The following is a 26,524-nucleotide window of genomic DNA, read 5'->3' as shown; positions in this document are numbered from 1 at the left end:
CTGATTAACAATCGAGAACGGTCTATAGTTATCGATGTACTGTATCAGTGTTGGTAAACAATAGTTTCCCAGAGCTACTCACTTTTTTAGTATTTTTATAAGGGCAAAATGTGCGACCAAACTTGGACAGGCAATAAATGCCCACAATTTCAGGCGCGTGTGTGTGTGTGTATTGTATGCGTGTGATGTAAGGTCATTCGCGTGAAAATATCAGCGAGGAAAAAATCGAATTTTTGTGTTTTGTGTGCTAGGTAAATTCCAAAAGAGTTCATAATAATACAGCTAAAAGAAGTGCGATTGCAATAATTATCAAATTTGTGTACAGTAATGTGCGGTGAGCACGTGCAAAATTAAAATTCGATGCCAACGCAAAAATTATGACGAAAAGCAGCAGCAGCAGAATTCTCGCACACACACATGCAAACGCAGGCACGCACACACAGGCACATATACTTGAAAGCGGAGGAGCTTGAGCTAGAACCTAGAGTTGTCAACGCTCTCCGAAGAATTTCGTCATTGAGTGTGTCGCGTAGTGTGTTGTGCGTGCGTGTGTTTTTTGTGCGTGCCTCGTTTGCATGTGTGTGTGTAGAGTTCTGGTAGTAAAACAAAAAAGAATGAAAACCCAGCTGCAAAAAAAAAGCAACGAAAAAGTGAATTATACATAATTTGGTGAAAATACGTGCCAGGTGCAATGCAGCGGGTTGCAACTGGCTAGATGAAATTCGCCAGCGTTTGAAAAAAAAACTATTACATAAATAGTACAAAGTGTAAATGTAAATGTTATTGAAAAGCGCAAGGCGAAGGCGCCGCCGCTGCTGCTTTTGCTACCGTCGCGCACGCTGTCGTCATCGCGGCTAAAAAGAAGAAGAAACATAAAAGAAATGGGAGAAAAGAGGGAGCAGCTAGCAAAAATCCCGTTACTATATTTGCGCTCAATATACTCATCGTTTGCCATTTCTCGCATACACATGCAATTTAGATATAGAAGTATGTGTGTGTCTGTGTTTCCATCTCGTGACTTGAAATTGTTGAGTATATTGACTCCTCTGGGCGCACAAATTAATATTTGTGCCCCGATGTCGCTGGGAAAAATCAACTAATAATTGCTATTGAGTGAGGACAACCAGGGGACGCGCGGCTGGTCGCCTAAACGTGTATGGGTGTGTGTGTGTGTGTGTGTGAGTGACCTCGTGTCTGTGTGTCGCGTGCTTTTGCTTGTGTATGTGTGTGTGTGCGGCAGCGGCAAGGAGTGTCATGCGTATTTTGCTGCCTTTGCCGCCCCCACCATTCCCTGCCTTAGCGAACGCCTCGTATCATCAACAACAAGCAGAATACGCGCTGCTCCTTTGCTCCAAAGAGTTTTATCTTGTTCTCCATTTTAATCATATGCGGGCTCTGAGAGACAATCACGTCATCCAGCCTGACACGTACACGTACCCGCACGCACACTATAAAGTCATTTGTGTTAACTTTAGAGCTGAGCGTGGAGTCAATCCGGCCGCCGTTTGTGTGTAGGCGGCGCGTGAATTGTTATTAATATTGTTTTTTCTTCTCATTCATTTTAAGCTTAATCAAATCAATTAGCTTGTGAATATATGTACATATATTAATATGCGTACATACATATATTCATTTTGTAGGTTATCCTTAGCAAAAGGCTAACTGTATATTGTAGAGTGACCTGATGTCTGCTACAAAATTAATACCAAATTAGTTAGATGCTCAAATTGACATAATAAATACTATATTTATACACATAGATTCCTTGGAATTATGATTGTCGCTGATTGTTAATTGCTCAAAGTTGCGGCCCAGCATCACATCATCGACTGCGTCAATGTTGTTTTTGTTCTCGTGTTTGCATGTAAGTCAGCAATGCGTGTGTGTGTGTGTGAACAGTAAATAAAGTATGACCGGGACACTGAGTCATGGCTATCCGATGACGTTATGCTGCGCTAAAAGGCAATTTGTCTCGCAAGTGGTCCGAACTTTGCCAATAAATGGCAAAACTTTATCAAACAAAAGTGTTATGTTCTCATATAAGCACACACACACACACACACTTAGGCGCGCCAATCGATATCGAGTTGGACTGTCAATCGATATCTGCAGCCTGGTCTACGTTCTCATATAAGTACACACACACACATACACAGACTTGGGCGCGCCAATCGATATCGAGTTCGACTCACATCGATACCTGGTCTATCGCGCTCAGCTGCTTCTACAAGTTTTCACCAGCGATTAGAAAACAAAAATGAAATTACATGACGCGTCGCCGTTGTTGTTGTTTCTGCTGTGCGTTGCTTTATGAGTGTGCGCGTCTTTTGTTTTTAACGCAACGAAATTAGCTTAGCAGCTACCCAGCTAAAAATCATGTCGAAACCGCTGCCATCCGCTTTCAGGCAGCTCATCATGTTGCCCCCTCGCGCACGTTGCCTCTCTTTGTCCATGGCTGTCATACGTGAACGTTTCACGTTGTCGCCGACTTGTATATTTGTATAAAATACTGCAATGAGCACTTTATCTTAATGTCCGTGTATATAAGTATTTATATATATTTATATATGTACGTACATATGTATTGTGGAGTATATGGAATATGCGTATAAATTTTGACGGAAACATTCGCTGCGAATGCCGCCGCATACACGTCGCTGCGAGGTAAACAAACTGCCGCTGATTCTGCTGCGGTCATTGTTGTTGCTGCCGCTGCTACTGCTGCTGCGGCTACTGATAACGCTGCTGTCAAAAGTATTTCAATCTCAAAAGCAACAGCAAAAACAATGAGCTAATAACAAATCCGCACGACTTTTATCAGTCAGCCATGACGACGTCGCCGTCGCCGTCGCTGCCGACCGTTGGCCGAGCGAGCCTCAGCCTGTTATAATTTTTGTTGCTCTGCTCTTTTTGCCTACTCGCTCGGTTGCTGCACAGCGGCTAGTTCAGTCTGCTCGCTGATTTCGTTGCGTTACGTTTACGCTTGCGCTTACGTTGCTGTTCCGTTCTGTTGTGTTCCGTGTTCGTTTTTTGCCCATTCTTTTGGTTAGTGTGCTGTATTAGTAGTAGTTGTTAAATGTTGTGTAAATGTTAAAGAAATATAAAGAAAAATTCAGGCAGTTGCCGTTATTTTAGTTTTGAACTCATTTTTGAGTGCATTTGCGTTGAGCATTTTGCATGGACGTCAATGTGGCATATTTCATTTTCGGTTTACCAGCCAAAAATTCCTCGACCCCCAGTTTCACTGAGTGCGTGCGTGCGTGCGTCTGTTTGTGTGTGTGTGAGGGAAAGGCAGAGAGAGAGAGAGCGTTTTTGGCTACGCATGTAAATGAATAACGTCAAAAATGATTTAACGCGACAAACATAAGAAATTAGCAAAAGGTTCAGCTGTCATTCCTCCCCCCTCATCCCCTCGCAACTCTGCGCTGTTCGCACGTGTGCTGCATTCAACTCTGACGCTGACGTCGAAAGCGATAAAGAGAGAGAGACAATGAGTGGACATTTTAAAGAAATTTATATTTAGTTGAATTCCCGTTGGGTTTGTTGCCGCTGCTGCTGCTGCTTTTTTCACATCCTTGAGCTAGCTTCTCTTTCTCCCTCTCCCTCTCACGCACTTGTAGACGCCGCGGGCATTCTTCTATGTTGCTTTGCTTTGCTTTATTCTGTGAATTTATGTATTTTTAAATTTTGTGCAAAAAGCAGAAGAATCAAAGCAAACCGAACGAGAGAAAGAAACTAAAATTGACAAAGAAACAAAGCGAGCGCAATAAATATGAAATTGTTTGTTGAAATAATATTTCTATAATTTTCTTTCTATTGCCACATAATAAAAAAAAAAATAGCGACAAGAAATAAGAACAAAAGCTGGAGCTGGTTAAATAAAGAGAAAGATAAGAATCGTTAGAACAAAACACAAAAACAAACAACCAACCAACCAACCAACCAACAACAACAACATCAACTAATATCAAATTAATGTTAAGCATAATTAATGAAAACAAATTCAAATCGTATAAATAAAGCTACACATAAATTAATCTTAATAATGATCTAGTAAGTTAAGCATAAAGTACAAAACAAAAATAATAAAAAATTAAAATTAATACAAATACAAATAAAAAAAAAACAAGCAACCGAAAAGAAATAATTAATCAATCAGCAAATAGTTAATGCAAATTTAATATGCAAGCAATTTGAAACGACAACCGCAACAACAACAACATCAAAATAATTACAACAGTTGAACACAAGCAACAAACACAACAACAACAACAACAAAAGCAGCAGCAGCAGCAACAACCACAACAACAACAACACGGATCAATACCAAAGATGGAGGCAAAATTCTTGGCTAGCGCTCTTTCATTCCTCTCGATATTTTTAGCGGTTCATGCTCAATCATTTGGTAAGTACCCAACAACAACAACAACAACATCAATAATTAATTTAATAAATACAATAACAATTAATATTAACCAAGCAAACCCTATCTTTAAGCTCTCTGTATGTCGTACATATATATGTATCCATGTGCCGATACATCTTTTATCTCTGTGTGTGTGTGAGTGTACATAACTGCAACAGAAATTGCAGACAATAACAAAACAAAAACAAATAGAAAAATGTATGGGGAACAAAAAAATGTTGATAGTATGTGGTCAACTCCCAGACCCCACCCTCCCCCGCGCAACGCCGCCCTCGGCCAGCCAAACGCCCTAATTGCCCGGTGCCGAAGCCAACAACACATTTGCCTTTGCCTATTTCAATACAGTTATTTTTTTATTTTTCGACTCCCAGCAGAACTTTTGAGCGTGACAAGTGCACTGAAATTCGTAGTATTGATTGTATATTAAAAAAAAACTATTTAGTTATTTCTTCCTACTTCTTGGACTTCATTGTCCGAACTATCGAACTGCCGAGTTCTACATATTTGATATTTATACAGTATACAAATGTTGCTCCTATATTATATTAAATAATTTAAATTATACTTTTTAAAATATATATAATTTAAAGCATACTATTTAAAATTTATATAATTTAAAGCTTTCCATCTTGATTTTTTGTTACGACATCTAAATTTTTAAATATTGTTTTTTTTTTATATAATTTCTATAGAAACGCAAAACCTCTCAAAAACTTAGTTCTTTACGCAAGAAAGTTATTCCCTAAAAGGAATTGTTTCAATTTTCGACTGTATCAAATACTTTTGTAATTTATTTAAATTATTTAACTGATAATTAGGCAGTTCCTAAAGTTGTCCTAAGTGAAACTTTACTAGATTGGATTGGATTAAGCTTTAGTCAGGCATATATGGGCAGATCTGAATATAAAATCCAACATTTTAAAGTCCCGAAGACAGAACGAGGTTATCTTATAAAATCGATGATAATAAATAAATTCACATAAGTTTTTGATATGAAATGCATTGAATTAAGTTCCTATGCTAAGATCCTATTTCGTTTTTTAAGACCCCATCGGAGATTAACTTATATATACTTGATATAGATACTCAGCGCATTATAGGATATTCTGAAATTAAATTTAAAAAAAAATATATATATGTATAATAAACTCTTTTATCGCTCAAGAAATCTTCACCAAACTTGTCATATACGAGCTCTGTCATGCTCCAAACATATATAAGTATTATCTTATCTTATCAACTTGAGCTGGTTCTAGAGGAAGAATTGGCCAAATAATTTGATTTTGTATAGAATATGTTTCTGTTTTTCGAGATATCTCGATCGAACTTAGAATGTATCATGACATTGCCAAAGATAACCCATCATTCTTGTTAAAGTTGCAGACTAAAAGCCTCTTCTGTTTTCCCTCTAGTATTTTAGGGCATTATAGTATTTACATTTTTAATATTTCCATTGATTCTTTTGCACAATCCTTGTTTTTATACCCTTGCAGAGGTATTATAATTTTGTCCCGAAATGTATAACGCATAGAAGGAGACATGTCCGACCCCATAAAGTGTATATATTCTTGATCAGTATCAACAGTCGATATAGCCAAGTTCCTCTGTCTGTCTCTTTCTATGCAAACTAGTTTCCCTGTTTCGTCTTGAGACTTAGCTGAGGTCTCTCTTTCTGTTGGATCGGACCACTATATCTCAGTTTTCCAATATATTTTTGATCTAGCTCAGTCTTTACGAGCTTAACTGTTTTCACATATTTGCCGTAAGGCAAATGTCTGCAAGGGTATTAAATCTTCGGCGTGCCGAGGATAACCTTACTTTCTTGTTATTTTTTTATAGACATTATCAGCGCTAATTAGTAACATATTGTTTTAGTTTTATGTACACTAATCGTGAGTTGTCCATAATTTTTTTTTTTAAATGTACCCCATAAAAAATTTGTATTTATTGAAAAATAATATTCCCCAAAGTTCTGCTGGGTTTTTGCCATAGCACAAACATACACAGACACACACACATACATACATACATAATAGAACATAGTATAACACACACACACACATGTATTGAGCGAACACTTTCCTTTCGCTTGCTTTTTATTTTCTCTCTTTTACAATGTAAGCACACCTCCTCGTCGCCCCCCTCCGCCGAGGCCAGCAAGCTTTGTCTTGCCCGCTCGCTCACTCTCTCTCTCTTTGTCTCTCTGTGTCTTGCCCCCCCTCTCTCTCTCTCTCTCTCCCTTCGTCTCTCTCGCTCATTGTCTTTGTCTATCTTTTTGGCCTTTAGTTAAGTGTACTTGTGCTTCGATATTTTTGTGTTGCTTTTTATAGTTTATATTGTTGTTGCTTGGGTTGGGTTCGTACTGAGACTCGGACCTTCCCCCTCTCCCCCTCCCCCTCCATCATCATTCGCCTGCTGTCCGCATTCCCACTATGATTTTCTTCTTCTATGCGCCGCGCGCTCATTTGATTTTCAATTTTCCACACAATTGCAAAAAAGAAAAGCAACAGCAAAGAGAAATACCAAAGCCAACAACAACAACAACAACAGTAGGAAAATGTATTAAGTTCATTTTAGTATTTTAGTTTAAATCTGATGATTTTTTTTCCGTATTCTTCTATATTTTCCGTGCTTTTGCTTTGGGCCATTTTACTACAGGGTCGCCAGGTAAGAAGCGGACCGTCTTTTAGCCGGTTTCATTCGCTGTCCGTGGACTTTTGTTTATATTAACTCATCGACCCGGTAGTCTGCTCTGCTCTGTTCGATACTCGATACTCGATACTATATACTCGATACTGCATTGTTTACACACCGTTTTGGCCATTTGAGGTTCTCTCCATAATAGCCTTTGCCATGCTTTTATCCCACACACACACACACATCCGTCGCAACTATTTATTATTCTAAGCATAACACAACTATCCATTTAACATTTAGCCAGACCATCTATCTATCTATCTATATGTTTATCTATCTATTGGCCCCTCGGCTAGCTGCACATCTGTGTTCTATTCATGTATGTGTCTCACGCCCCCCGCCCCCGCTCAGACGCATTCAAGGTGTGTTTTATTCGAGTCTTTTTTTTTAGTTGTTGATTGTTTTTTATTTCATTTGATTTTGTGAGCAGACTTTAAATTAACTTCACTTGTTGTTCCTGCTGAGGCTAACTATGAGAAGGCCCAAAGTATATTATTATACTTTTATTAACATGAAATATTGATTTATAACTAATTCAAGCAAATAATAGGAATTATCGATCTTTGAATGTTACAGCAACAAATACGTCTAATATATAGATAAATATTTACTTAAGGGGATTAGGGATTATTTGTATAAGTTAGTTTAGGCGATATATATAGATAGATGTATAGGTATGGAAGGTTTGTCGAATAACATATCATCTGAATGAATTGTAAGCTTTTCTTTGTGTTTTTCCGGTTAATATCAACATAGGTTATATATCCCTCTATATATATATATATATATATATATATCTATATATCTCCTGTAAATATCAACATAGGTTATATATCTATCTATATACATCTATCTACATAAATCTGTCTATATGCATATATCTATGTATATACATATCCTGTATATCTCCTCTAAATATCAACACAGGAGATATCTTTATCTATATATATATATATCTATCTCTATATATCTATCTATAGATATCTATAGATTTATCTATCTATCTATCTATATAAATCTCCTGCATATCTCCTGTAAATATCAAAACAGGAAAAACATATATTTATCTATATATCAATCAATATATATCTTCCGTGTTGATATTTACAATGAAAAGTTTACAAACCATTTAGATATGCTTTTCAACAGCTTTTCATTCAGTTAACAACTTTGGTTTATGAATATTTCGATTTTGTATTGTATTATTCATCTAAGTATTTCGAATCAAGTGTATTTCAGAGTGCGTTGCATTGCTTACTCAGGTGTTCATTTAATCTATGCGATTATCAGATTCATTTTGCACATGTTTCTTTCGGTTTTTCTCAATTTTATCTTTTTTTTCGTTTTTTTTTTTATGTACAATATTTTCAATGCTTTTTCGAATTGTTTACGTAAATATACGAAATCATACGTAAAATAATGGAAAGCTGGGAAAACTTTTGATATTTCAAACGGTGAATTTTGCACGCTACGTACACACACATGTGTGTGTCTGTTTGTGTGTGTGTACATGTGTGTGTGAGTAAAAACTCGTATGCCCGGGGTACTTTGTATATGAATCACGAACATCGAGTTGTTGGCCCGCCCTCACTTCCCGCCTGGTCAGCATTATAAAGTATTCTTTTCATTTTTATTGTAGTTGCGGTTGGTTCTGTTCTGTTGTTATATTATACCCTTAGCGGGGCACTTTGATTTTGTGACCTCATGTGTAACGCATAGAAGGAGAAAGCTATATATATTCCTGATCTATATCATTTGCATCTTCCAGTATATCGGAGCACTTTATTATAGAACTGCCAAAGAACTCATCTTTTAGATATATTGATCAAACTTTCCATATACGAAGTTTCGTGGGCTTCTAAATGTTGTGTAATATCTTGTTAACATCGTACCCCTATATTATTTAGGTCTCATGGAAACAAATGGGAAAAATAGTGCTTTTTTTTTATTAAAAACTTCTTTGTTTTTATTAAAAACTTCTGTGTTTTTTAAGATATCTCGAGAAAAAAAACTAATCGAAATACATGCATTAGGCTCCTAACATAGGAATAATAGCTTCTATTGTATCTTTATCTTTATCTATATCTATATCTATATCTATATCTATATCTATATCTATATCTATATCTATATCTATATCTATATCTATATATATGTATATCTATATCGTCTATATATATTTCTATACCTTTATATGTATCTATATCTATATCTTACTCTATATATATATCTATATCTATATCTATATCTAAGTGTATAACTATATCTATATCTATGTATGTATCTGTATCTGTAGCTGTATCTTAAAGATCTCATAGGAACTATGGCTTCACAATTAGTTTTATTTTTATGAAATAAACCTCAGGCATTATTATGTAACCTTTTTGATATCACCAAGTAAATGATATAGTATAGTATAATGTTCAAGTTAAGTTACTCATTTTATAAGTTTTCTCTTTAAATTTCGTGCTCACAATAGTTGAAAAACACAAAACAGTTAAAAGAAAAGTGTTTTAATAATAAGAATTTCATATTTAAGATAAATTTTCAATTCCGAAAGTTTCCATTTAACGTATTTGGTGCATTTGTAGCTGTTTCTGTAAGGGTATTTTGAGCTTCGTCAATTGGCAAATAACTCTTTTTTTCTATTTTCTGTTATTTCTGGTTACTTCAAAGCGAACATTGCGTAGGCAAAAAAAAGCGAAACCACGTGTTGTCCAGGTGTTTATGTTGGCTTTCCGTGAGGGTATATTTTTCTTTCTTTCCGTTTTTTTTTCGCCTGCCACCGTGTTTCGCACATTTTCATTTGACGAGTTCTTTTTCCACACACACAGCGCAGGTTTTTGAACTTCACAATGGAACATCAACGGCAGGGAGTGGAGTGGATGGGGAAGGGGGAGGGGGGGGGGGAATTGTGAATTGTGTGTACACGGGAGCTTACCTGTTTGGTTTGCCATGTTTATTTAATGGCATTTTCATTACATTAATAAATGTCAAATATTTAAATTTCGGCTCGCCCAAGTTGCCAGCCCTTGGTCGATAGTTGAAGAATATGAGAGCGCACAGTGGAGCAAGCTGTTTAGTAATTGTGTGAAATGTTCGAGAATTTAAGGCATGTGAATATAAAGCATAGTCATTATAAGGAAAGCTAAGAAGTTGATTTTAATGCCTTTTATAGTGGGGCAAACTATGAGAGACCGATATGAATTTGTAATCTTTTAAAATATATATAGATATTACAGACAAAATCTAAGGGACAGACAAACTCTAAAATATATATCAGATATTACAGACAAACTCTAAGGGATATAGGTATTCTGCACAGTGGTGCACATTTTGTGATTCTACATATGAATTACATTTAAAATGTGAATTTTATTTATAAATGAATTTCATTTTAAATGTGCATTTCATTCTAATTAGAAATTTCAGAATACTTTTATTTATAATGTTTATTATAAGGATTTTATTTTATTAAAAGGATTATGACTTATTTTACAATTCTCATTATTATATATTTTGCTTGAAGATAGTTTTTTAAGTTTTCAAAAGCGCCACAAAATTGGATTGTAAAAGTAATGTTACTTTACAAACTATTATTATTTATATTATATATACATATTATTATTATTATTATTATTATTATTATTATTATTATATATTATTATTATTATTATTATTATTATTATTATTATTATTATTATTATAATTATTATTATTATTATTATTATTATTATTATTATTATTATTATTATTATTATTATTATTATTATTATTATAATTATTATTATTATTATTATTATTATTATTATTATTATTATTATATATTATTATTATCATTATTATTATTAATATTATTATACATAATATTATTGTTTTCTTATTATTGTTTTTTATTTAGGAATCAGGATTTCCAATCATTTTTGTTGTTCTCTCTTGTGTTTAATCACAATCTTATGCAAAGAACTTAGTTTCCCTTTATTCTATGATTAACTATAAAGATTTTTAGCCCGATTTCACTTTTAATTTATAACTTAACGCCCGAGTTGAATCTATTTATATGTTTATATATGATAGATGTACTTCTGCTTATTGAGAAACTTGCGGTGGGTTTTGTCGGCGTGCTGCGAAAATATTATTTTTATAAAGACAATAAACATGAAATGTAATTTCCCTTTCAATGTCGTCGACGTCGTCATTCATTGTTGTTGTTTTTCTGCTGCTGCTTCTTCTCGTTGTTCTTGTTGCTGTTGCCATTGCTGCGTCACAAACAAAGAAAAGCCGCCCACTTTTTGCGTGGGCGTGACCATATTGTATTCTGAATGCTTTTCTGCATTGCTTGCAACTCGGAATGGTTGGTACATTTTGCTATAGAGGTTGCCTCTGTGTTTCCGGTCGTGCCAGATAATGACTGCTTAAACAGAGCAATGCACACACACACACCCACACACACACATATTTACGTTACAGTTAAATGTAATACAGTGCGTCTTTTACAAAACGAACAGCTTCTTCTTTGGCCCATATCTCTTCTCGTTGGGCAATTATTATTTATATCCATGTGCCCTACTTTGGATAGACGCTATTTTGACTGAAAGCGTACAAAATATGGAGAATATTGTACTCTCCATACTGTACTCTTAATATTGCATTCTCCATATTGTACTCTCCATATTGTATTCACCATATTGCATTCTCCATATTGTATTCACCATATTTCATTCTCCATATTGTATTCTCCATATTGTACTCTCCATATTGTATTCTCCAAATTATACTCTACTTATTGACTCTCCATGTTGTACTCTCCATATTGTACCTTAAGCTAAAACCATATAAAATTCTTTAAAAATTAAAAAAACAGTTGAAAAAGTCTTCTATTTCATATTATTCTTTACCAAAATAGTTTTGAAACATGTCTGTTGTTCGTTTAAGCGAGTGTTCACTGTACGTATGGATATGTATTGGTATATCAGTGAATTGCACCTTTCGCATGGCTCTGCTGCGTTTCATGCTAATTTACAACACGAAATTGTTGCTAGTAGAAGCCAAATGGGAAATAGAGAGACAGAGCGAGAGAGAGGGAGAGAGGGAGAGGGAGATAAAAAGAGAGAGAGTGGGTAGAGAAACGTTTTTGTATTTATACTCTTATCTATGGCATGTGGTGGCCCTGGCCCAGAGTTTGCCCAGCCCATTCAGGCTCTTAGCGCCCCCGCTTTCATTAGCAGGCACCTGACAAAAGCTAAAAGTTCACACATCGCCTATTTAGAGGCAGACACAAGCACTTATACTACACCAGATAAATATACATGCATACATACATACACGCGTACACATGTGTGTATATGCATATGCGTCTGCTTTTGTTCAACTTGTATTGTATATGTACTATATACATTTCATATATAATTTTAAAAATAAATATAAATAAATTTTTGCGTGAGAACAATAAATGTTTATATACACGTGTGTATGCGGGCTGTCTGTTCGTCTGTATATAAATATACAAATATATATATATATATATATATATATTTATATATATGTGTCAACAAAACGAACTGAAAACATTTATGCATGCATTTTTTGTTGTTGTCGAAATGTCAAGTTTTCTTTGCACTTGAAGACAATTGCGTGTGGCCCACTGTGCATGCAGACAGTCCGACTCTACACATATACACATACGTGTGTCTGATGTGTTAGTGAGCGAGTGTGTGTGTGTGAGTTTCTGAGTATTAATATGTATTATATGTTCGTCTGACTGTCTGGCGGCGCTTTTTGTTTTTGTTGTTGTTGTATGCTCAGCTTTTCAGCGCTGGCCATCGCCGCCGCCGCCAAGTACAAACAACAAAAACAAAGCAAAAAAAGTCGTCACAAACGTCACTAGCTGCTGCCCCCGCCCCGCCCCACTCCTCGTCCTTATTGTCGCATCAATCAGCCGTCCTGTGAGGCGGGTTTTTTTTTTTTCATTTCATTTCATTTTTGCTTTTGTCAGAATCGGATTTTTGCTCAAATATTTTCACTTTGCTGAGGTTGTCTGAAAATTTTTCCATTGTGACGTTGCGGCTGCCGAGTGACAGAGTTGCCAGCCTGTGCGATCAATGTTTGTCCTCTTTTGTTGTTTTGTTTTACAATTTCATTTGCACCCTGCCCCCTGATAAATTGTTTGTGGATAGAGAGAGAGTGCGGCAAAGAGCGAGCGGTGACGCTCAAAGCTTTATCGCTTCATTGGCTTTGACAATTTATAATTGCTCGGGCTTCAAAGTTCGACAGTAAATGTATTTCGTGTGAGTGCATATGTGTGTGTGTGTGTATTTTTACAAGTTGTTCAATAAATACATAAATAAAATGGCGCATAAAGCAAAAAAAGAGGGTGTAATAAATGAGTACATATGTCTGTATGTAAATATATGTACGTGTATGTGTGTGTGTGTGTGTGTGTATTAGTGTCCATTTAGTTTTCTTCGAATCAATTTGCGTTGGTTTCAATTGTGCCAAGCCAATAATAATTGACATAAATGTCTGGCACGAGCAAATGAAGAAAAAAAATAGAAAAGAAGAAGGCCGTATGAAATATTCAAAACTGTCTGACATGTTTTCTCTGCATTATTTATTGTATCAGCAATGCGCCAGCCCAGCCAGCTGACGTTTGCGATTCCAAGCTGCTCAAACTGTGCGCCGCGATCATCAACACAGTCAGTCGCTCCAGTTGCTGCACAACTGTTGTGCGGTAATCGAATTGGTTCAAGTTAAATCGCTTGAGAGCTGGAAATTAAATTTAGCTAATGTTTATTTCGTTTAATTAGACAACTGCAAGGCAAACAGAATATTTATGTACACACCAGTCGCCGCAGACTGACGTAGAAGTTCACAACAACAACAACAAACTAAATATGTATATAATTTGATTTTTTTTTCTATTTTCTTTTTGGCTTTCAACATACTTGAAAACGTTAAACAAGTGTTTTGTTAATGTTTGTTTGCTTAAATCTTTAATGTGTATTGCCAGAAAAAGCCAACAAAATACAAATCAAATATATTTTTCAAGTTCTTGCGTTCTAATACGTTTACAATTTTAATACATGTTGTTGTCAGTGCTGCCAACTTTTGAGAAGCTAAATTAGCTTGATTTGGGAGGCAAAAAACGGTTAGAAAAAAGCTAAGAAACAGTGTAGGAAGTCAGAATATATGACTCGATATTTTATTTATTCAGTTATCTTCTTAATTTTGAGAAGCTTTAACTCAAGCAACCTTCCATATATAGATTAATAACAAAATATTTGGCCTATAACATAAAATAGAGTCTACAACTTTTGACCTTTTGAAAAGGTCCCAAATCAAAATGTTCCGCCAAAGCTAGATTAATGCCAGATTATGCGGAAAACAAGTTAACGTGGCAGCACTGGTTGTTGTTGCTGTGGGCAAAAACTGCAAAACTTTTATACACAAACGCACACACACGTGAGAGAGAGTGTGAGAGAGAAAGGGGGGGAGGGGGCAGAGCGGCAGTGAGTGTATAGAACACGGACGCTCAGACGCCTAGTCATTTTCATTTTGGTTGCTATTGCTAATTTTAAAATAGACAAACAATTTTTTATTTCAATTTACAGCAGCCAGCAGCATGTCGCACACACACACACACACACACACACACACATATACACGCACAAGCACGAACACATGCATAAGGCACACATACACACGCTCTGCCCTGACACATGACTCGACGTCGCAGCCGCAGTCGCAGTCGCTGTCGGCGTAGCTGCTGCTGCTGATATTATTCTTTTATTCCACAGCCCGTTTTAAAACGCTTTTGTTTGTTTTAGCGAGTAACTCGGTTGCGTATTTAAATATTTATAATTTGTCCGTCTGTTTATGATAAGCACGATAATCATAATGGTTAGTTGGCACTTAGTTTTTCTCATATTCTCTACTAGAAGGGCTGTGCCCCCTCGTTAACAGCACTCTGTCAAGTGCACAGTGCAGCAACAGAGCGTCCCCTCTTTGTTTAACTTGCGTGCCTGTCACTGGCCTTCTCGCTCGCTCTGTTTGCATTTGCGCTTTATTCGTATTTGTTTTGCAGCAACTGTTGTTGTTGCAGTTGTTGATTCTTTTTATTTATTAACTTTTTTTTTTTTTGATTGAAATTGCTTTGTTTTGCAATTAATTGGCGTGTTTCGTGCAATTTACTTAATGAATTTCACGTTGTGCGTTCACTGACCGATCAATTCGATCGATTGGTCGCAATATGTGCCTATATGTGTATGTGTGTTTGTGTCTGTGTGTGTGTGCTTGCACAGACATGATAGTCACACGAAAACTATTAAACGAAATACAAAGAAATCAAATATTTGAAATAATTGATTTTATGCCCTGTTCGCAAACTGACAAAGGAGTATATTAGTTATGTTTTCGACTTTTGGCTACCGAGTGCACAAGGTATCGGTAATCGATAATAACAGAGTGCACAAAATATCGAGCAATTGGGTAATCGATAAGATTAGAGTGAACAGGGTATCGAGCAATTGGGCAATCGATCAGATTAGAGTGCACAGAGTATTGCGCAATTGGGTGTAACCGAGCTTTTGGCTTGTTTAGATTTTAGTCACGGTTGGCGTTTTTCAGCGAAGGCCCATAAGCATGCATCTGTATGCACTTGGCGCCTTGTATCATTAATCACTGCATTTATTTTATTTATTTTTATAAAATATATTTTATTTTTTCTATTTTTATTAACCTTCAACACAAAATTGCGCTCACCAGTGTCATTAAAAATCATTTACAACATGCCTCTCAAACTGTGTGCTTTCACGTGCACAACGCCTGCTAAAAATAAAAGCATATACACACACACACACGCACGCACACACACTCGCATAAACAGACAATTACATAATATAGGCGCAATCAATTTTGTTTCGTGTTAATTAATTTTTTTTTTTTTTTCTTTCTTATTGCTTGTTGAAAATTCTCTGTATGAGCGCACTTTGTTTTCGGTGTAGCGGCATTTATGTTTTTTTTTTTTATATTTTTCGCAAATTCTCTGTGTAAATATTTTAATTGCCTTTGGCTATAACATTTTCAACTGCAACAATAACAAGGGGGCCATTTGTTGCACTAAAGCTCAATGCGTTCATTAAAAAATAATAAAACCAAAACGAACATTTAAAATGAAAATGTAATGAGCGTTAGCACACACACACACACACACACAAAGCACACACATGCGAACAAATGCCAATAACAATATGTCACGAGTGCGCTATTCATCTGTTGCGATGGCCGGCAGTGCGAGAGGGACATGCATATGTATGTATGTATGCATGCATGTATGTGCTGGCAGCCATAAATTTGATTAAATAAAGTTTTAGTTGGCGCTCGCTTTCGCATGCTCTTTCTTCTATTTGGCACAAGGAATGCGACAAAAACTATGCTACATGAACAAGCAATAAACCATAAATTTCTTGTCACTGACAACAACAACAATAACAAGAACAACAATCGGCAACAGCCGCAGCGGTTAAACGATTTGGGCTTACAAGTGTATAACTAGACAAAAAGAGAGCCTTAGAACCCAAAAGAGAGAGGGGCAGAGAGTGAGGGTGTGTGTTTGTGGTGAGCGTGAGCCGTGCTGCAAAAAATGTTAAGGTGTGTTATACGCGCACGTGTGTGTATGTTGGTGTTGTATAAATTTATAATACTTTTCGGCACGCTTCGCGTCCCACTCTCTTTTGCGCTGCAATATGCTCTATGTTAATGTAATTTGTGTGCGTGTGTTTGAGTGCTGTCCAAAGTGACAGCAACAGACGAAAATGCTTACAGCTGGGGGTGCAAGGGAGACGGGACTTCTTGTTGCTTGTAAATGAAATTGTGCTGTGTGCAATCTTTTTGCGCTTAATTTGCTATAAAAGTGTCAGCTGAAAAGGGAAGGCAAATAATCACATCTACTCATGTGTACATACATACATATATATGTATGTATGTGTGTGTGTGTGCACATGTCTAATCACCCAGTTTTGTGTTGACATGCAGTCACATAAAGACTATGTCCGTTGGCTCGTTGAAACAACTGATAAGATTGCGGCTTTATCATTTCGCACGGGCAACAATCAACAAGCCAACAAATTTATTATCACATTAGCCTTTCCTTATTTGTTGCCAACAAAAGTACTTGTTACCGTTACCGTTGCTCTGATAAGCCATTTGGCTGATAAAATATTTTCGTTTGCTCTCAAAAAAAGCGGCACATGGCCAACTAACTGTGTATATACAGTTATATAGCGAGTGAGTGAGTGTGTGCGATCAAGGCTTAGGAGTTTGCAGTTCAAACTGGACAGCATTGACGTCACCCCCAATGACCGTTATGTAGATATGACCACATACATACATATATACATAGATATGTATGTATGTATGAATGTACCGACATTTGTGCCCTACAGAATGACGAGTTGATTTTAATCAATTTGATGATGAATTTAAATGGTTTGCGTCAGAAGTCGGACATACGTTAATTGTCACAGTCCAGTGTTGTATAATGAAACAATATCAAAATCACGTTGTCAGCATGTGAAGGCAGGGCTTGGACCCGAGATGAGTGTACAGAAAAGAAAATATAGTATTAATTGAAAAGAAAATATAAAGTCGATGCCTATGCAGCATTTGCTATATATGTATATATATATTTATCGATAACTTAGCTTAATTATAATTGCAATTCAAAGGGTTGTAGACTCGAACACAAAGCTTTTTAATTTTAGCACAGGTCTTCGATAATTATCGATTACTTTTAATCTAATTAAAGCGTCTGATGTACATCGATACGTATCGATAGTTATCGAAATAACTTAATTGTTAAATACCTTACATATAAGATTTAAAACCAACTAAACATTCTACAAAATAAACAAAACATTTTAGGTTAATTAGTGAATCATTCACACACCATTTATTTATAATTTCAATTTTGTTGCTTCAGTTCGGTAATTGGTTTTTTCAAAATTTGGTTTTTTAAGATTTACGACACATTTAGAATAGATAAATTGATGCATACATAAATATTTTTGCAACTTGGCGCTGAAATCAAATAATCCGAATACTGGAAACACATATAAAAACGAAAAAAAAGCAAACAAAAGTAACCGATAAAAAAACACACAGACACAAATCGTATCGGATCGTAAGCATATTTAATGGATGATTGTAAAAGACTAATTAAACCTGGCAAAAACAGTCCACATAGTCGTTTATTTCTTTTGGTATTGTTAATTGTTTAATGTTTTCTTGATTTTCGATTATGGTTTTCAATTGCGATCGCCTACACTGTGTTGTGCTGCCCCACTCCCCCCCCTCTCACCCCACCCCCTTCTTTGTCGCTATTTGAAAATATCGATTTGTTGTAACCTTTTTGCTCTGTGTGTGTTTTATATATATATATGTATATGCAAATTTGTGACCTGAAATGAATTTCGAATAAAAACAAATGCAAATGCAAATGCAGCGAGTGTCATTGCGAATGACAGCGACGAGTCGGCAGAGTTTGCACTCGCGACAGCGCCGATTGTTTATTATGGCGATGCGAACGTGAATATCGGCGAGCCATTTTCGATAACCTGTGTCATACCGATAACCGAGAAGATACACTGGCTGAAGAATGGCGAGTCGATAACACGGCACAATTTGCGGCACGGCCACGACGAGCACGCGTACACGCTCTCGGAGAGCGCCATTGAGGGTGAGTATAGCTGATGAAGAAGAAGAAGATGAAGAAGCAGCCAATTAAGGAACAACAACTCTTCAGGCGAGAAGCACAAAATCGAGGCACATCTGAAGGTGCGGCACGCTCTCAAGGTGCACGAGGGCCGTTATCAGTGCAACAACAACAATTATCGGCACAACAGCGGCTACCACATGCTGCACGTGCGCAGCAAGCAGCAGCAGCAGGAGTCGCCCACAGAGAGCGGCTATCGGACCATAGACGAGCTGACGCCCAGCTCGCCGGACGAGATCTTTACGCGCACGTGGCAGGAGCAGCAGCAGCTGCCGCAGCTGCCGGCAGCGCCCACGCATAAGCAGCACAATCAGCAGCAGCATCTGGGCAACGCCAGCATCGGCTATGGCAGCCATTTTGGCTTTGGCTATGAGCCGCCGGCGCCGACGCGTAAATACAACGATCTGACCACGCTGCCGTGGCACGCAACGAGCGCGGGCCAAGGCGTCGGCGGCGGCATGGGCTCCATTCATCGCATTTATTCGGCCACGCCACCCGATTTCCCGCCGCCTCGTCTCACTTTGCTGGAGCATACGGTGGCGCCACCCGAGCCGCCCACCATACAGCTGTACAATCAGACGCTGCCGCATTATCGCCACCCGTCGTCAATGGACACTGCCACCGCCACCGCCACCGCTGCTGCCGCTGCCTCTGCCACAGTCGGCAGCAGCACCGCCACGGCGCATCATCATGCGCACCATCAGCAGCAGCAGGTGCAGCAGCAGCTACAGCAGCAGCAGCATGCACTTAACGCTTTTCAACTGCCGCTGCCACCGCAGCCACATCAGCCGACTGCGCAGCATCCAGCGCAGCAGCATTACAATGAAAAATATCAGACGTATGCACCGCAATTTATACCGCCAGCGTTGGGTGGTGGTAGTACCGTTACAGCAGCGCCCACCGCGCTGACCACCAGCTACAACAGCAACAACTTCGGGTTAATGCAGCAGCAGCCCAAGACGTTCATGCCTATTAAAAAGGGTGAGCCACATACACACACACTCACACACTCTCACATTACCTCTCACATACCAACATAATATATACATATTCCACTCAACATCACATTATGCAGCTCCAGCTCAGTCAGTAAAAAAGTTACTCAAAAACACACATAAAACAACACTCTAATTCAAAGTTCACTCAAAATCTCAAGCACAATTTGTATACTTTGTGTGGTGACCAACATTTCAACACACTTGCAAAAAAATAAAAATTATGAAAAAATATTTGAGTACAAAGTTTGTGCAGTAGTTCATTTGAGTACGAATAGTTTATGTTTATGATCATTGGATTTTTTTTTAACAAATTTATTAAATTACAAATGAGCACATGAAATTTGCTCATTTCTGTTGCATAGTGTAGCCAAACTATGCTTCCACATGAACAAGTGAACTACGTGAGTAATTTGAACTAGAACTGGTACTGAACGATAATTGAAACTCAAGTAAACAATTTGTTGGTTCACTGAACCGCTTAAGTGAACTGAGCGATCATTTACAATCAAACTACACAAACATACAAACTCCAATAAACCCTTCAGTCAGTCATTCGTTTTGTTGTTGTTTTGTTTGACTCTACAACAACAACATCAGCAAGTTCACACATTGCGCTCGCATTAAAACTCACTTTCGTCCAGTTTTTTTTCGTCTAAGCCTCGCTCTTTTGCCCGTACTCGCTTGCCATGCTCTCGCTCCGCTCTCGCTCTCCTCTATCGTTATCAGCACGTCTCACATTGCTCAAACTCCCACATCGTCAGACTATTTTGGTGTTGTTAATCGTTAATCGCTCGATAGCTCTCTCAGGCTTTGACAATTCGCCGTTACTTAACCTTGTTCCCCCTCTCACACACATATACACACTCACACACATACACATACATGATAAATACAGGCAAACTTTAAGTTTTGCTTTTAATAGTTGTTGCTTGACATATATTTTGATTTATTTATGTGTAACAATTTTGGATTTCATTTGTGTGTGTCGCTATTGTTGTTGTCATTGTTGCTATATATATATATACATATATTTTACTCAATTTATATATTTAAGTTGTTTACCTCTGATTTTGAATCACACCGGTGGCAGGTGCACAGCGCTCTACTCGTTCTCTCTCTTTCTCTCTCTTTCTCTCACTCTCTCGCTCTATCTGCCTGCATATCTTGAATTTGATTGATTGGCAGCCATTTTGTTGACGCATATTAAATTCATGTGTAATTCTGAATTGGCTCTCAGCCGCTTGTGATAAGCCGTGTTGCTTTAGCCCCAATGGCTGTGTAACCGCGACCTTATGTTTATTGCCTTTTGTTTTATTATTTTATTTTCGTTTCTCTCTCTCTTTTTTTGCCGATAAGGAAAAAGCGAATACATGCATATATGTATGTGTGTTATGCCAACAATTTATCGGTTATCGAATTTGTTCGCTGTTGCTTTTGCTTTGCCTTTGCCTTTGCCTTGCTTTGCGCATTTCGATAGACAATATTTAGTATTTAAATACCAAACAACGATTATTGCTCCATTTGCAGCTAATTTTAAAAGTAATTAAATTAATTATTGTAATTACCGAAAAACGAATTAAATACATTTACATAAATTACATATACGTCGCGTAAATCAAATTTATTTGATTTCAGTCCAAGTTAAATGAAATATATATATAAAAAAATAAATATCATTTTACAAATATATAACTACATATGTATGTTTAGGCGAAATAAAATTCGAAATTCACCAATAAACAAATTATTGTATGCTGTTTTTATTTATTTCAATCGTTTTAGTTTCTTTTTACTATTTGGGTTATTTATATATGTGGGCCCTTTAATAAACTATTGAATTTTTGTAATTCAAATTGTGTCGTTTTTGCCATTTATATAGCTATATTTATTTTTTTTGGTACAACTAGAAATTGTGTGTAACAATTTTTCTTAAGTTGCAGTTGTTTAGCTTTTAATTTTATTTAATTGTTAAGTACTCGTTAATTAGATTTTTGAAAAGTGTCCAATTGACAAAATCGAAACAACATCTCAGCTCATTTCTTGCTCTCAGAACCCCAAAAAACAAATACGAATAAAGAAACCTGCGCTAGCCACGCCCACAGAAACCCCTACGCCTACCCGTACCCCTAGCTCTACCCGTACCTCTCATATATATTAAGCGCTCGCCTCTCGAATTTATCTACAAATACTCGTAATATTTATGCCATACTATTCAGACCATATATTTATTTATATTTTTTCTCTTCGTTTTTTTGATATGCATAACTATTTAGATATAAATTTGTTTAAGCATTTATTTATGTAAACGTTGTTGCCTCTCCTACTCTTTGATATTACATACGATTTGTATATATATTTTTATTGGTAAATATTTGCACTAATTTTCATGTCTTCTCTCTTGTTTATTTTCTCTCTCTCTCTCTCGCTCATGTCATCCTTTTCAAATTCAGGGCCAGATTCCTTGGTGCCAAATTATGACCATGTGGAGCGTCAAATGAGATTTTACGATATCCGAACGCCGCTTGTGCTCAGCTGCAATGTGAAAAATGTGGAGTCCGATGATCCACTCATATGGTAAGTCCAAGTAAATCCAAATTAAATACACCCAACAATAACGTATACTGTAAGAAATTTGGGCTTAATTTGATGCCAATTTCAAAGGAAAAACTTTAATTTGTTGACTTAAATGAGAAAATTTCAGTAAATCCCACAACTAATTGTAGTTTGAAGCATTTAGAAACACCGAAAACTGAAAAGAATTTCTTGCAGTGTTGCACAACACTTGCCAAGAAATTTTGGGGTATTTTGCAGTCAATTTCCAAAGAAAAACTTGAATTTGTTGACTTAAACAAGAAAATGGAATTAATTCCCACAACTAGTTGCAAATAAAAGCCTTTAGAAAAACTTAAAATTGATAAGAATTTGTTGTTGCACAACACTAGCAAAAAGAAACTCATACTGTACAAAATTTGGGATTATTTTGTTGTCAATTTCCGAAGAAAAACTTGAACAAGAAACACTGAAAACTGAAAGGAATTTCTTGCTGTGTTGCGCAACACTGGCCAAGAAATTTGGGATTATTTAGTTGTCAATTTCAGAAGAAAAACTTGAATTTGTTAACTTAAATGGGGAAAATTGAATTAAATCCCACAACTAGTTGCAATTTGAAGCCCTTAGAAACACTGAAAACTGTAACGAATTTCTAGCAGTGTTGCACAACACTGGCCAACAGGAACTGACAGACAGACAGGCAGGCAGGCAGGCAGCTCCCCTGGCTCAGCATACTAGTTGGCAGTTATAAGAGCAATCATTTTAATATGGCACAGCTAAGCACTTTTGCTTAATTATGTTGCCGACCGCCAACCCACCAACAACCCCCCGCCCCGCCCCCTAACCGACCACTTGACTGACGTAACCTGGAGAGCATAGCATAGCATAGTTTGGAGGAACACGGGTTACGGGTTACGGGTTAATGCGGGCTTGTACCAAAAAGTGACGGAAAGACTTGTGCCCGCTTGCCGGGAGTGGGCCTCTTCCGACTCTAGTTTGTGCGAGTGTGTGCGCGGGTGTGTGTGCGAGTGTGAAGCAGGCTCGTAATGGTAATGACACTTTGTGTCGGTCGCCTGGTCTCGGGGCTTGGGCCCGGACCCGGACCCGGGCCTGGGCCTTGGCCAGGTCCGACGCTTTGCGTGCGTGCCTCATGTTGAATTAGTCCTGAATAATTGCCACCAAAGTTCTTGACGAAAACAAAAGGAATTTGGAATTTGGCTAACGAGAGAAGAGGTCCTTCTGCTTCCAACAATAGGAGTAGTCCTTCTCCAACGATTACAAAACACTTACGTATTCCGGGAAAAAGGATAAAATAAATAGTTCGCACACTCATCGAAAATATCGTTCAATCATTATATTTTTATCGATTACTCAAGCCTTGAAAGTCGATTAATAGACAGCCGTAATCCAATGTAGAAAATCAATAAGCAAAATGTTTGTAAAGAGTTCGTACTAATGTGAACGATAGTTAAAGCAGTTATCGATAGTTTATGCCAGATAGCAGTCGGAGGCTTTAATTGAATATAAAATAATAGATAAACATATGACAATATATGATTATTTATAGTTCAAAAACTTTATATCGAAAGCCAAAACCTTGTTTGAGCAGTTATCGATAGTTTTAACCAGATAACAGAAGAAGGCTTTAATCGATAAACATATGACCCCATGATCGATAACTTTAAGGACTTTTTTCGTAAGGCAGAACTTGTTCAGTAAACTATCGATATTTGTGTTCAAGCGACTATTTACATTCAGAAAACTATCGATATTTGTGTTCAAGCAACTATAAACTATCGATATTTGAGTTGACGCAACTATCGATTGTGTCTTAAATACAACATTATGTCTTAAACTTATTCTCAATGTGTTTTCGACAGGAAAAAGGATGGCGTCAATGTGACGGACGTGCTAAGTCTGAGAGGTCGCTTCAAACTGATCCATCCCGAAAGAAAGTTCATAATTGACAGAGCGGAACCTCACGACGACGGCCTCTATACTTGTGAGTTCAAGGGCGTGTCCAGAGATATTCACGTGATCGGTAAGTCGCATCAAATATTAATAAATTTGATTATTATCAATTAATTATTATTGTTAATTAGCTCGCGTGGTCGTACGAGTGCCTTCAAATACTGGTGTTGTCGAGGGTGAGAAAATGATGATCCCCTGCACAGTTGTCGGTAGCAATCCCCGATTGTCATGGAGCTTTGGTGAGTGCCATTCCATATCTTCCACATATCTTCAAGCTAAACAAAAACGACAACACAAATTTAAATTCATTTTATATATAACTTATAAATATATATAGTTTAGAGTTGAACTCGATACAGAGGAAGCTTAAAAAGTATGTTTTATATTTTCGGCTAAACAGATCTATAATATCTTCTCTCATATTCTTAAGTCTCTCCATTAACAACAAAAGGAAGCGAAGCTCAGTTAGATACTTAATTATATGAATCAACTTTCTAGTAAGCTTGCCTTGTTGCCTTGCAAATGTAAAGCTCGTAAGTGCTGAGCTTGATGAAAATATCTTGGGAAAATAGAATGTGTTGACATAGCGAACGTTAATATGCCAGATATATGATATAGTAGTCCGATGTTAAGACTTGGTATATATATATATATTATATTCATAGTAAGACTTATAAATGTCGAGTTTGCTCAAGTTATCTACATAAAAAAAAGGTTTCCATAGCAGAACCCACTTTTCGGTCGATCGTTCCGTTCCTATTGCAGCTATATGATATAGTAGTCCGATGTTAAGAAGCTTTGGTATATGTATGAGAAGCATAGTGAGACTTATAAATGTCCAGTTTGGACAAGATATCTTGAAAAAGTAACAAGATATCTTGAAAAACTAAAAAGTTGCCAGCACCTAATTATTTATCGATCGTGTTCCTATATGATACAGTGCTCCGATGTTGATAGGATTTTGCATATATGTAGGAAGCATAGTCAAGATAATAAATGCAGAGTTTATCCATACAAGTATCTACATTTCGACCCATAGTTCCTAAGGAAGCTATATGATAAAGTGGTCCGATCCGGCCAGTTCCAATATGTATACTGCCTGCAAGAAAAAGACGAACCTTAGGGTCGAAGATGTTTCCTTCCATGCGTTACACATTTAATGACACAACCATAATACCCCTTGCAAGGGTATAAACAGGGCTAGTCTAGGCTACTTCACGAACCTTACAGGCTTGCACATGCTCTGCCCAGTTGCTCGAAGCTTGAACTAGTTGGGAATTGCAACGCAGCATGCTTCGTAAAAGAAAGAAGAAGCAACAGAAGAAGTTCATATTCTGTGGCTTGACAAGAAAGACAAAACTATGGAAGATATTGAAAGGATAATATTTTTAATTAAAATGAAATACATTAAGAAATAAAAGAAAAATGTTTGTGCAAATGAAATTAACTTAAACAAATTTTGATATTAACTTTTGATTTCTTACATTTCTTTTTGGCAGGCAATTACACAAATATAACAAACAGCACAGATCGTTATATACTAAAATCGGATGATAATAAAATTGAGAATGCAATTCTAATGATCGAGAACGTGACCCTCGACGACAGAGGCGAGTTCAAGTGCCACGGACGTAACGAGGCCAATGACTTTGGCAATAGCACCGTTGCCACCGATTTTACAACCGTTCGTGTTAAGGGTGAGTCCTATATGCAGCTGATATTAGCCAGATCGATATTATATATATGTTTCGTTTCTTTTCCTGTTGCCAGGCAAATTCGCCGCCTTGTGGCCTTTCCTGGGCATCTGCGCCGAGGTCCTGATTCTCTGCCTCATCATTCTCATCTACGAGAAGCGACGCAACAAGAGCGAGCTGGAGGAGAGTGATACTGATCCCCAAGAACAGTAAGTTGCCAACGACAACAACAACCACACAAGAAATCAACAACAACAACAACAAGCAGTCCACAACAACAACAAACAACAACACCAAATAATTGTAACAACATTTTGAAATGCAGCAAAAAATTTACACTTTAGTTAATAAAACTGCAAATTAAAGACGTTTGAAGCTGCATTCGCAAATGCGCAACAAACAAACAACACACACACAA

The 26,524-nt window shown here is 37.0% G+C and overlaps 1 protein-coding gene across 1 annotated transcript; it reads left to right on the top strand.

The window, feature by feature from the left end:
* The first annotated feature begins 19 nt into the window (after nucleotides 1-19).
* On the top strand, nucleotides 20-26,524 carry Bsg (immunoglobulin domain-containing protein Bsg). Its single transcript, XM_064681518.1, has 8 exons — nucleotides 20-53; nucleotides 18,624-18,857; nucleotides 18,924-19,874; nucleotides 22,342-22,465; nucleotides 24,322-24,482; nucleotides 24,544-24,651; nucleotides 25,912-26,109; nucleotides 26,183-26,524. The coding sequence occupies exons 1-8, from the start codon at nucleotides 35-37 to the stop codon at nucleotides 26,317-26,319; spliced, it is 1,932 nt and encodes a 643-aa protein (XP_064537588.1). The 5' UTR covers nucleotides 20-34; the 3' UTR covers nucleotides 26,320-26,524.

The sequence above is a fragment of the Drosophila montana genome, unplaced genomic scaffold (genome assembly GCF_035044405.1).
Source record: "Drosophila montana isolate Dmon_TW-CO22-7 unplaced genomic scaffold, ASM3504440v1 contig_1407_1, whole genome shotgun sequence".
Classification (NCBI taxonomy): domain Eukaryota; kingdom Metazoa; phylum Arthropoda; class Insecta; order Diptera; family Drosophilidae; genus Drosophila; species Drosophila montana.
This window is presented reverse-complemented; position numbering and strand designations above follow the sequence as displayed.